Genomic DNA, 13,993 nt, shown 5'->3' with positions numbered 1-13,993 from the left:
CGCGCTAGATGAACATAAATACACTTTAAAAAACTCTTCTTCCAAAAAAAAAATACTCTTCGGAAACAAATGACGTCAGATTAGTTCATAGCTAAAAAGTGTTGACAATTTGGGAGTATCCAATAAGAGTGGGAGAGTTTCAAAGTTGCAAAACAAAACCGTTGTATTTCTATATTTTAGCCATGAGCGCTATAAATTTATTTATATTTGAAGAAAATAAACCTAAATGAAATATAATCTGCCGATTTCCACATGTCAAAGTAGGCTTTAAAATCTGTAGAAGCTTTTCCCATCACTGAAAGCTGCTTTTTCTTTCATTTATTCTACCAATTGCAATAGGTCCTTGTGATGCTCTAGTAAATCTCCATTTAGCACCATGGGCTCCCGTATTTATATACTAGGACCACGTGCTTAATACACTGCTTTCTGCCTGCTATCTTGAAATATAGATGTTAAATCTCTTGTGTTAATTTCAGCGGCAAGCAGGCAGCGTCGCCGACAAACAGCTCAGAGGCTTTGAATCCAAGTTATTTGTCGACAGAAATATGTATACAATGTGGTATGAAATTTATTACAAAAAGTTAGTTATAAATCAGGTTTCGCGTTCCGGTACGATGTCGTGTAGAAACCGAAAGGGGTGTGGATTTTCATCTTCCTTCTAACAAGTTAGTCCGCTGCCATTTTAGATTGCATCTTCACCCATCAGGTGAGATTGTAGTCAAGGGCTAGCTTGTAAAGAATACATAAAAAAAAAGGTTTGACGTAAGCCCTCATTCGCACGAGAGCTTTTTAACGGACGTTAAAAACAGCGTTCAAATACAACAAATGCATTCCCAAATATATGTTCACACGACAGCGTTTTTAAAACACGACTTCAGGAAACATATGACGCTTTTTTTGAGCAGTGTTGCATTTTACATTTTGTGGGTTGGAAATCGACATTCCTTTAACTTCATAACATATTTGAAAGCTTTTTAACGTCCGTTAAAAAGCTCTCGTGCGAATGAGGGCTAATGAAGGTACGTAAAACATTGCTTACAAATACTACCCCAGCTACATCTTCCTTGTATATTTTGTGCCTCAATGCGGTTGTGCTAAGTCCCAACAATGCTAGAAAGCTATATGCTAAGACTCCTACCTCGTAGCGTTTACTTGATTTTCAGTGCATACCATTTAACTGTGCCAGAGGATTGCTAATGCTTTGCTGGTCTTTGAGGGATTATATAACTTGGCAGTCAGTTCTAATTAATACCATGTTTTGGAGGTAACAAAAAAATCTTTCATTGTGTTTATTTGACGTTTATTCTTGGACTATAATTTAATGGGGATGATGACTAGGTTTGAATATATTGATTTTTATGATACATTCGGGTAAATAGGGTCAATGTTAACTAATTTATACATAAAAAGCAAAGATTGTCTGGATATTTGCAAAATAAATGAGATTATAAAATTTCAAAAACTATTAAATTTTTTTTATCGTAATTAGATGAAAATTCATACAGTTTTAGCTTCCTTACATTAAATGTGACATTTTTTAATATATGAACTATAAAGATAAACGCACAAATAACAAAGATATTAGTAATTTTGTTTGAACGCGCATACAAATCTAACGATCATTACATTGCCTATGACGTCATTTTTTCGAGCCATTTTGTATGGGGCGTTTTTCAGGGGTCCGCGGGAGCGCCGCAAATCTGACTCTTTAAATCCCTGTAGCTCCGAAAGTAATGATCGCAGATACCCTGTTCCTTTTACAAAATTGCTTTACTATTAGTATACTCTTAATTTATATACAATTTTAAAAACTGTCATCATTCCTATTCTTAGTTTACTTGTCTTGGTAAAATGGGTTTAATTGTATTCAAATCACGAAAACAAAGTAATTGATATAAAGACATACTAGCAGATGCACGTGACGTTGCCTGTATGAAAATCCCTGACACTTCTAACTTTCAAGAATTCAGACACTTCAATTATCGTCATATATCAACATTTTTACACAAAATCTTCAAAAATTACATAATCCTTTTTCATGAATCTACCTATTGGCGAAAACACAAATCTCTTCAGTTCATTATTATTCGGAAACTCAGTTTAAATTCTAAATTACTAATCAATCAATCTTAATCTTACCGTTGAGCTATTGAGACTCTTAAAGTCTCAATAGCTCAACGGTAAGAGCGGTCGGACTCATTGGCGATGGTTGTTTGATCCCCGCCCCGTTGGTCTATTGTCGCACCCACTCTTAATACAGTATTTCCCGACTAGTTGGAGGGGAATAGGAATATTAGTCAAATTTAAAAAAATACATGGCAAATATTCTTTAGAAAAAAAATCGGTTGTCTGTAAAGTCGGTTTACTGACGATAGTGGAACGTGACAACGTCATAAACAAAATACTGATTTCCATCAGTATTTTGGTTGCATTTTTCAAAAAAAAATGTTTGGTTTTCTAAAATACTGTTTAATAATTTTCATAGACTAGAATATACTTTATTTCTTGTAAAAGAAGTTGTCAACACTAGCGCGAGGGAACGACGCATGACGTCATCTTTTTTCGAGTTTGCAGCTCCATCAAATTATAAGACGTTGTCACGTCAATAATAATAATAAGAAGATTAATAAAAAAATCACACATAACTTACAGTTGTCAGGGCAGAGGGAGCCGTCAAAGCCACAGCTGGGGGTATCAGGCGGGGGGGACGTCCGCCCGCCCGCCCAGTGGATAGGGCGGTTTTCTATGAACTGGAGTGAAGAGTTGGCTGCCACGTACGTTGCTACCACCTGTAACAAAATCTTGATTATTGACTTTTAAAAATGAACTTAAATCAAAATAATTTGCAAACATAACGAGCTTTAAGCGTTTAAAAGAAAAGTTGCAACGTGGAGGAGTCACAAACATAATTCACAAACTTTCGCTTTATAATATTAGTGAACCGAGAAAAAATCATGAACCGTCATATTTAAAATACGTAGGAAACTAGACACAACTACGCTTTTAACCGGGACCATGTTGTTTACAAGTATTCCAATAGATTTATTTTATTTTAATTGCGGTATGAAAAAAATATTTTGCGTCAAATACTCTTAGAAATATAATATTCATCTGCCTCATTGTTAAACTGGTTAGTCTAATTGGTCTAATGTCGAGGTTCTGGCTTAGAGTCCCGGGCTACATTGTACAGAACTTTTCTTTTGTCTAAGAAATTTTCAGTTCAAAATTAGATATAAAAGATTCGGCATAGCAAAGATTTCAAGTGAAAAAACATATTCAACCGTCTTGTACAAGATCTTCATGTTTAGGTGCATGCATCCAACCTAATAGGAATATTTTTATCAGATCACTGAACCGAAAAATCATGAGGTGATACGTTAACGCCGAATTTGCGATCTCTCTAGCTTTTCTGTATTCTGCGAATTATATTACCTACAGGTGAGATAGAAAATATTCTTTTCACCCGACTGCGCGATGCAAGAGAGGATTATAATATGTTTTTGTCCAATCTTATAACACACCTTTTTTATTTCGGGGGTTAAAATATTAAAACCTTGAAAATAATATTAATTACTAGCCGACCCGGTCAAGCTTAGAGGCAGGGTATTGGGTTAACTATGTACTAATTTTGTGAGTTTGCGAGGGGTAATTTCTGGATCTACTGAAACGATTATAAAAAATCTTTTTTGAATAGAAAGCAACGTTATTAATGAGTGTCATGGGCTATTTTTAATCCCCGTAATCCTACGAGAACGCATAATTTTTTGTCATTACCCAAAGACGTGCACGCACATCTTATCTTAGTACGTAACAAGCGCATGCTGTGAGTGGACGTGGAATTAAAAAAATGTTTACCATTTTTTTTTTATTTTAATCCCTTAATTATGCCTTCGTGTTCCTTTTGGAAGTGTAAAAACACAAGCCACAACATGAATAAAGAGAAATGTGTTACGAGTGATGACGTACTCAATGTGCGAAACCAATGACAATTCCGCGACGCTTTGAGGCTCATCTAATGATCTACGATCGATGAATATTGCAATTTAAAATTGATAACAACATTACAATTTCTTATAGTTTTACATCCTGTGTGAAGGTGGAAGCTGATCCAATGGCCTCCAAGTACCTTTATCTTAAAAATCAATGGTGTAGTAACCTCGACTAAGTAAATTATCCGAAGCTCATTCAAAATACCGTTACAGATTAAATCTTTAGGTATCAGTGCACATGTTTAACATAAATGTAAATTACTTTCATTAGATAGGTAATCTAACTTTGCTTATTAAAACATGCCTAGACGGGTTTGAACGAAGCAAATTCATGTAGTTTTAATCTTCACTTTAGCGACCTGTAGATTAAAGCGATGCATAAAACTGGAAAACTAGTTAAAATAAATAATTACATACTGAAATCATAATCTACTTTTATATTCAGTATTATTCAACGTTTACTTTTCAAATAATGTTATGAATAACATCGTTTCAGGGTAGTTTCCTTTCCCTTGGAAATACGGAGATAGAATATAGCTTATGTTACTGGCTGTCAATGTAGCTCTCCGTTGGTGAACCAATTTTAATATCGGTTTAGTGGTTTTAAGGGTAAAAATAATAAAATAAACTCATAACATTTTGGTACGAGATCCAGCATTAGGTTCTGTTATTTATTTGGGATAAGAAATATATGATAGAAAATATTCACATTGACACATTGCAAATAGGTTGCATTGCAATAAGAACCAGATGAGGGTATATATTCCTAATGCCGGATTTTAGACCATTTATAATAATTTAGAATGACACATTTATAATAATTATTAATGAGCATTTACCGAACTTTAAGTTTATTTAATTTAATTATTTCTCTCAAAATTAAAAAAGAAATTACCGCGCTGATGGTACAAGATTGGAAATACAAGGGTTTTATTTTGTAACTTTGAAATCGTCCCATTCTATGAGACGATACGCCCAATTCGACATTTGTTTGAAATGCACACATATTTCATTAGTTTTTGAGTTTATCGCGAAGAGACAGACGCGGTGGATGTCTTTATTTATGATTTCCAAATTTCAGCCCAATCGCCGCAAAATTAACAAACTTTCATACAAACTTTCATCCCCTATTTTATTCTTTTGGGGGTAGAATTGATCATAATCCTTTCTTGGATGCCTACGTCATTACATACCTACATGCCAAAAAATTTCAGCCCGATTCGTCCAGTGATTTAGGCTGCGCGTTGATAGATCACTATGTCAGTCCTACCTTTGAGTTTTATATAGTTAGACTAGAAGGGCATAAAAATATTTATTTTACCACAGCATTTTTCAGCCTAAAATTCATTTCAACCTAAAAAACAATCTACATAAATACAAAATTATATAGTTTTTACATTGAAATCGTTACTTTTTAAAGATACAAACAGGAAATACTTTTTACAATTACGAGTATATCCCTCGTTAAGCGATATTAGATTCCCATTACTGGATTTAAAAGAAATGAGAGCGGATTTCCGATATTTCTCTCTATTACGGAACTCACTTCAGAGAGAGAGATCATTATGATTGGTTGATGTGCTTATAAGCATAAGGGTTCTGACCTAAATACGAATGGGGAGGTCAAGTGGCTTGTACTTAACGAGATTTATAAGTTAAGTGGATGTTAATTAACATTTTGGAACAGTATTTTGATCTGACGGCCTCCGTGGCGCAGTGGTATGCACGGTGGATATACAAGACGGAGGTCCTGGGTTCGATTCCCGGCTGGGCAGATTGAGATTTGAGATTTCTTAATTTGTCCAGGTCTGGCTGGTGGGAGGCTTCGGCCGTGGCTAGTTACCACCCTACCGGCTAAGATGTACCGCCAAGCGATTTAGCGTTCCGGTACGATGCCGTGTAGAAACCGAAAGGGGTGTGGATTTTCATCCTCCTCCTAACAAGTTAGTCCGCTTCCATCTTAGACTGCATCATCACTTACCATCAGGTGAGATTGTAGTCAAGGGCTAACTTGTAAAGAATAAAAAAAAAAAAAAAAACAATAAAGAAAAATTTAAATAACACGAACTATTAAAGACTGTTTCGTTAGTCCAATGGTTATTCTTTTTTTTATGATTGTTAACAGCCAGTTTTTTCATGTAAAGCTTAAGTAACAGTAAAAGTAGTAAGTAGTTAAGATGACTTTATTTTTCCGCGATTAAGACCGTCACTTTTGCTTTATGACGTTACTTTGACTGTTACTTACGATGAAGAAACTGGCCGTAAGAGAACATTTCCGATAGACTTTCAACTGTATGTTATCAGAGGATTTTGAGTTACTTTGGCCATATAACCCGTCGCCTTCCCGATAACCCGGATAAAGTAATAGTGGTGGTAGTGGAAGGGAAACGACCACGCGGCCGATCACCTACCCGCTGGTCTGACCTGATTAAGTCGCTCAATAGACTCCCTGTAACAACAGCCATTAGAAAAGCTGAGGACCGGACTGTGTGGAGGGGAATTGTTAACAACGCATCATAGGGACTGCAGTGCGGACACGACCTTCAGCAATGAAGAATGCGATTAAGAAGAAGAGAGAGAGTCTAAGAGACGTAGGACCTCAGCGGTGTCACTGGGGGGTTTGATGTTATGGATGATCAGGGATGTTACGGAGCTTCAACTCCGATTTTTTTCTCTCATTTATTTATTACTTCTTTTTTTTTTAAATTTTCAACAATATAAGTATAAAATACAAAACATTATTAAAAATTTATAAAAAAAAAAATTCACCCTCCCGCTGCGGGACATTTGAGTGTCCAAGCAACCGGTGGTCAGGGCTCCAGAGTGAGGAACCTCCTCACAATACGCGCCGTCTCAAGAATCACTGCCTTTTGTATCCGACTCTTGATCCAACAGTTAAGCGAAAGCTTCTTAAGGTGTTGGTCGAAGCTTTTCGCTATAAGACCATTGACTGAAACAACTATCGGAACAATAATAGTTGACTCAACATTCCACATGGCGGTAATCTCGTGAGCAAGGTCCAAGTATTTTGATACTTTTTCCTTTTCGGCTTTAACCAGATTATCGTCATGTGGAACAGTAATATCAACAATTATTGCACGACGCACTGACCGATCGACTAACACTATATCAGGTCTATTGGCTACAATATACCTGTCAGTGATAATCGTTCGGTCCCAGTAGAGCAATGCACTGCTATTTTCAAGAACTGACGCTGGGTCGTACCTATAGTAAGGCATCTCAAAATCGATAAGGCCATATTGAAGAGCAAGCTGTTGGTGGATTATCTTGGCTACTTGATTATGTCTGTGCAAGTATTCGCCGTTAGCAAGGTGAGAACACCCGGACACAATATGCCTGAGGGACTCCCCAGGACGATGACACGCTCGACAGATGTCTAGAGTGCCATCTTTCATAATGTGCAACTCCGATTATTATTACACCTTCAGTTTTAATTGGAAGTCGAAGCATGATTTGCTACTTTGGGATTTAATTCATTTAATTATTTTTTTGTTTATTTGGTAACATGCCAAGGCTTTTCATTGTGTGTGTTTTATTTAATAATAAAAAAATAAAATGAAACAAAATTTCACTGAGTAATCTTTTATTGGCCCTTAAATAAAAATTTCTCACTTGCCACCAATTCTGATTCTGCCTCCGACTCTGACTCCGGTTTCGACTCCGATAAAATTACCTTCGTTACATCCCTAGTTTGAGCGAACGCAGAAGCACCGACTGATAAACGAACCTCGGCTTAGAGAGTCGATCTGCAAGCGTACTATATTTGACGTATGCTAGTTGACATGTACGAAATTATGATTCTATGTAACAAATGTCATCCAGTGCTTACTGGTGGATATCATACAGTATGTGGGTTAGTCAAATATCGAGGACCTCGTCTTCGGCGGTGAAGACGCTGTGTATAGCTTGGCAAATTCGTTCGTAACACTCTCGATGGTCCGATGGCTTGCCGGGAGAATGGGCGGATAATTTTGCCTCTGAGTATATAATAATATTTTAATTTCCTTTATATTTTTGCTGCTTTTGTCACACTGGTGAATACTATTTGCTTTATTTTTAGCAATGGACTAATTCACAGCTGAAAATAAACGTTTTGTATGCAGCATAAATGTATGAAAATTGGTGTAAAGATATTATGTTGTTTTACCCATTGTGAACGTTGTTACACACAGACAAAATGAATAGACTTGTAAGTAATAAAATTTTACTGTTACCAAACAAATAAATGTTCTGTATTGTTTCAGAAACATTTTTATTCTTACCTCAAAATATATTTTTATTCTGGTGCTGAAAATTCAGGGAGGTTTTTGCTCGAATAAATTAATATCAACTTCTGCTTCACTCTGCTGTCACTTAGGAGGCCCAAACACACGCAATAATTATTGTCAACATCGTTGTAAATAAGTATATAGGATGAGATTGCTAAATAAATAATCATAATATAGAAATGCGAAAGATCATTGATCACGAAATCTCGCAAATCGCTTGACGTACAAAGATGAAATTTGGCAAGGAGGTAGTATATAGTTAGTAGGTATCCGCTAATAAGAGATTTTGAGATAGGGCCGGATTAAGGAGGTCTAAGGGCGGACGAAGTCGCGGGCGTCCTATAGTAATGTCATATTTTGGGGTATGACTTACGCCGCGAGATCACTTTAAGCAACCTTACTGTATATATAGTCAATAATAGGTATTAGCGTATTGGCAATAATTAACAATGTTATAAATAGAGTGGCGTTGGTCACAGGAAGAAGTCTTGGCTGAGAAACATCAGAGAGTGGACCTGGATCGCGAGCGCCGCACAATTATTTCGCCTCGCGAAGGATAGAGACGACACGAAAGACACGAGCTTCTACAGCTCATCTTGATGGGAAAGGTTGTTGGTAGAAGAGGCGTTGGTCGCAGGAAGAAGTCTTGGCTGAGAAACATCAGAGGGTGGACCGGGATCGCGAGCGCCGCACAATTATTTCGCCTCGCGAAGGATAGAGACGAGTTCAAGAAACTGACTGCCCACCTTCGCTAGTCGGTGAGGCGCCATAAGAAGAAGAAGAATAATCTTATTAACTGTATGTGGACACCCTTCGAGCAATAAAAATCAAACTTCAAAGTCAACGCCGTATATACTCGTATACGGTTCACTTAACTCTAATGTAACATCGGCAGGATAAAATAAATCTCCTAACGAAATTAGGCTCAACCCCAATGCTTAAAGGGAACCCCTTTATACGGGGATAATCACAACCTATCTTAGTGGCCCATCGCAACCTTTTGCTCGCAAATGAGCTCTTTGCGAAGCGGATTTTCTGGCTAAAGTGAAGCAGACAATTTTTGATACGTAATTTCGCGTATATTTACGTGCGATGTTAAGTGCAAAAGTAAATGAAAATTATATGAGCATGACCGTCGTCTGGAGCGAAGGGCTCATTTGCTAAGCGAATTTGCAACGTTTCGTTGGGCAGACGAATTTTCAGGAAAGTAATTTTTTGGAACACGTATCTAATTTATTTTATTTACATTTTTTAAATATTTATATAGGAAAGGGTATCCAAAGCAGCTCTTGTCAGATATTACCAAACTTGGCTAGACAGGGAGAACATCAAGAGCGGAGAAGGGGAGTTTTAGTTAACTGTCAAGGACGTCCTTAACCCTACACCATCGGTCACAAGTCCGGGATCTGCTAGGGTGTTTCTCTCTGCCACACGATGGACCCGGCACCCGCACAGTGAATCTATGGAATGCTAGGATATTTCGTCTCATATCACTGTTAATTGTTTTTAAACATCTGTTTCTGCGGTTGTTGAGCTTTTAAGAGTTCATACAACCATAGCTTAGGGCTCCAGACTGAGGATCCTCAGAATATGCGCCTTTTCAAATAATGGTACTGGCTTCTGTTACTTGTACACATATGTTTTCTGTGCTTCTGCATCCGACCAATCGTCCATCTAACCACGAGAAAACTTGTAGCTTTTCGCAATAAGAACTATGACTGTCACTTCTATCATAATATTAGAAGTAAATAACTTAGAGGCTCAATCATACTTCAAAATGATCAGAAATGCCATTTAGCATCAGAATTAGCTCTGTCAGTATTATTAATTTAAGCCTTTTGAGTAAAACGTCACTAATGTTTTCTTTATCCATCCAATAAATAAGTGAAACTATATGAATAAATAAATTAAAAAAAAAAACGCGTCAAACTTATAAAGGGGTCCATCGTCAGTATCGGACCAAACGCATTAATCGGATTTCTAATTTTACGATAGATTCGTGCGACACGTACGATGCGGATCAGTGGACTCACCGGTATGACTTTTTATACAAAGAATACTATGATCCGTTTGATGCGATGCATCCGATACGATGCGGTTCTGTGGACGCCTACCGTAATACGTCTCTTTTTACATCGTTAAGATAAAAAGCACGTATTTCAACTGAGCGATAATAACTTTCAAAAGCAATTCCATTGAAATTTCATTAAAACAAAAGACTCATCGGAATGGGTTCGATTTATCCGTTTAATTACCATCGCGCGACATTAATTCCAGACCTTCTGATTGGGAGTTTTGATTATGGCCAGGAGCCTGTAATAGCTAGACAAACATCATTCTATGAAGACAGAATGCTCCTACTATTAATAAGTCCGGTAGCCAATTATGGAGTTTGAACTGTGGTGGCTTTGAAAGTTTTGGTTTCAAAGTGTCCAAGTATAATTCTTATATTTTTCTTGGTGTATTATTTGGGTAAAAGGAACAAATATATGACTCTCATCATGTCAAGATTCTACTTCCGAACCGCTGGTAGAATCTTTACAAATAGTCAACTGACATATCAAAAGTACTTGTAAACAGCGGACTGTATGACAATATTATTAGTGACATCACACATCGTAATGTCACAAAACGGACGTCAGCGTTTTAGACGTTTGGAATTATTATTTGGTAGATAAAATTAAAATCCTTAACTTTAATTAATTGATATCGATATAATTTGGATCCTATTCCATGTTCTTCACGAAATTAATATTTTTTTAAAATTGAGTCCCTACCCTATTGAGATTCTGGACGTTTAAAACCAAAGCCACTGAGGTCCAAACTACGTAATTAGCTACCGTACTTCCGAAAATCAGCGCTGGGCATTGCTTTTCTGTGATGAACGTCTAATGCTGAGATGTAAACCCACAGAACAGACAACGCTAAAAGCTAACGCTTTTATCAATAGAAGTAGCAAGAGGGCGTGGCCCGCGTACACCCGGGTGTGCGGAACATCGCAAGCGTGTCCGCGCATGTACTTGCAGCCTTGTTTTGTTCTGTGACAAAAGGAATAAATAATATTCAACTCTAAAGAAAGGGTGACATATTTCATTTTTCACTAAATATTAAACAGCCATTTAGGCCACGTCCCCCGGTACGCTGGGTTCAATACAAAGAATTGGCAGTTTATAAATCTAGTTACCTCTTATATCTGTGTGTAAACCCATTCTGTTTGGTGTCACAGACAGTCATATAATATCTTAGATATATATAATATCATATGTACTATTTGTGTCACTAAAAATTAATAAACTTATTTTCTTTCTTTCTTTCTTTCTACTTACCATTGGCATGGACTGACAAACTTTCGGTCAGTAAAATGAAGTACATCTGACTATCGCAGGCTCTTATTCTATTATGGACTCAGACGATTATGTGTTTTAATTATACGAGCGTAAAAGAGATTTTATTTACTTTAAATAACGAACGCTTCGTTTACTAAAGCGAAATGCAAGTGTTATATCTCTTTGATGAGGGACAATTTCTATCGTGCTTTTATAGAACTCTTGATAACGCCAGCCACACACGATCAATGTGCCGTCAAGTCAGCGCGCATTATGGATGTGAAAGTAAAAAAAAAATTGAGTGGGTGGCGTGAAAGAAAGTTCTGTATTGGATCCGTAGATCTTTTTTTTTTTGAGATTTCAAATCAATTTTTTTTAAGATCTCAATCCGACGCGTATGTTGTTATTCTTTTAATTGAAAGAGTATACCTCAGATTGGTAACATTTCATTTTCATAAAAATCGGTTTATTCATTTTGTATAAAAATCAAAATATGGCGATTTTATATTTTTTTAGAGAAGGAATTTAAATATTTGTAATCTTGTTATAAAATTGTTGGGTGATGTGCTTATACCAAGTGTCTGTATCATTAAATAATATTAGGGCGACCAATCTTCGCTCTTTGATAAAATTAAAATTTTCCAGAAAAAGAAAGTGTCGTCCACCATATTTGTATCTTAATCATAAACAAAGAAAACATGTCAACAAAACCTATTTGCTATTTGTACCCATACGTGTACATTTCTGAAAGACGTAACGAAGAACACCTATGACAAAAATAGGACCTCAGTAGGTACAGTGAGATGCGGCAGGTTTATTTTGCTATTATCCTGCCATTCTTATGCGAAAGCTTTGCCTGTACACTTTGTATTCTCATGGTGGGAAAAGAAATCCTTTATCTGTAAATTTATGTCATAGGAATTTGAATTGTAACACCAAAGGAATTGGTATCACTTTTCAATGATTCGATTCTCTGTCGATACTTCAAGTACCTAACGTAAAAGGAAGGTCACTGAAATGTCCCCAAGACTGAAACTACTACGATTTAAGAAAAACGAAGGAACGGCTTCTTTGAAAATTTTATTTCAGTATTGGTAATATAGTGCCTATTCTTGCTTTAAAAGGTTCTTGGTATGTTTTCTATCAGTGTACCTGTGGCTTGGCAAATTCATTTGTAACACTCCCGATGGTCCGCGCGGGCCGGGAGGGGGTTAGGATACCCCACGCGCACGACTTCATACCCGCACAATTCTCCCCTCTGCCCGCGCGCACGACTTCACACCCGCGCAGCCCTTCCCCTCCCGTCGCCCGCATGTCATCAACGAACTTGCTAAGCTATAAACGTAATCATCAGTGATAACTAGCCACAGCCGAAGCCTCCCACCAGCCAGACCTGGACTAATTAAGAAAATCTCAATCGGTCCAGCCGGGGATCGAACCCAGGACCTCCGTTATGTAGATACACCGCGCATACCACTGCGCCATGGTGGCCGTCAATAAAACGTGAAAATCCGTGATGCGATGCGTCCGTTACGTACGATGTGGATATGTAGACGCCTACCATAAAACATCATCAGATTCAAGAAGATTTGTCTGTCTGGTAACTCAAGAAATAATAGTAATTTAAAAAATGTAATTTAATTATTGACTTGAAACCTACCAGAGATTTTTCTTAATTGTGTGTGTGAAGTCTGCAAATCCGCATTGGGCCAGCGTGGTGGACTATTGGCCTTAGCCCTCTCATCTCGTCCTCAGCAGTGAGTCACCTAATGATACTGATATTTCGCATAATAAAAATCTATTTAAAATTTCTCCGACTTAGAAACCTGATCCTCTTTGCGCTGGAAGCCATTCACATTTAAATCTACTTATTTCACTGAAGGAAGTTTAAAGTAGGTTTACAAAGCTATTTAATATGATATTTGATAGTCAATGAAACATAATCTGATCGTTTTGCTCGTTTTTAGAGTTCCGTAAGTCGAAAGCAGATAAATAGACGTATTGTAGAATGATTTGATTAGAACTCAGACAAATTACATAAGGACCAGTATCGCAGCGAATTTCATAAACAAAATTTGTTTGTCGTTTTTTGAAGCGGAAGAAATAATACACATCGAAAATAGTTAACACCAATAAATATTTTTTGTGTCCTTACACTACACACAACTATACATTTTAATCGCAATATCCACACGTGTAATTTTTACACACACTAATACAACTTTGACAAAGACATCGTTTAGTCTGTTACACAGAGTATTCGATTACTTATCGATGTTTTGTTGTTTCGGCTAAATAATCAATTCTTTTTAAATATAGTTTTACTTGCGAATTTGATATAAATAAGTTAGAAATATTTACAAATTAAACGTAACTTTATATACCAACG

General features: G+C 36.8%; 1 protein-coding gene across 7 annotated transcripts in view; it reads right to left on the bottom strand.

Annotated features, from left to right (window-relative positions):
* Window positions 1–13,993, bottom strand: part of LOC112053058 (atrial natriuretic peptide receptor 1) — a 138,268-nt gene that overhangs the window by 39,576 nt on the left and 84,699 nt on the right. For all 7 annotated transcript variants that reach the window (XM_052888442.1, XM_024092327.2, XM_052888443.1 and 4 more), the window contains exon 9: window positions 2,651–2,789. In XM_052888442.1, coding sequence (XP_052744402.1) covers window positions 2,651–2,789 — 139 coding nt within the window. The remainder of the gene's footprint in view (window positions 1–2,650; window positions 2,790–13,993) is intronic.

Source organism: Bicyclus anynana, chromosome 22 (assembly GCF_947172395.1).
Source record: "Bicyclus anynana chromosome 22, ilBicAnyn1.1, whole genome shotgun sequence".
Classification (NCBI taxonomy): domain Eukaryota; kingdom Metazoa; phylum Arthropoda; class Insecta; order Lepidoptera; family Nymphalidae; genus Bicyclus; species Bicyclus anynana.
The sequence above is the reverse complement of the archived record's forward strand: the minus strand, read 5'-3'. Positions and strand labels throughout refer to the sequence as shown.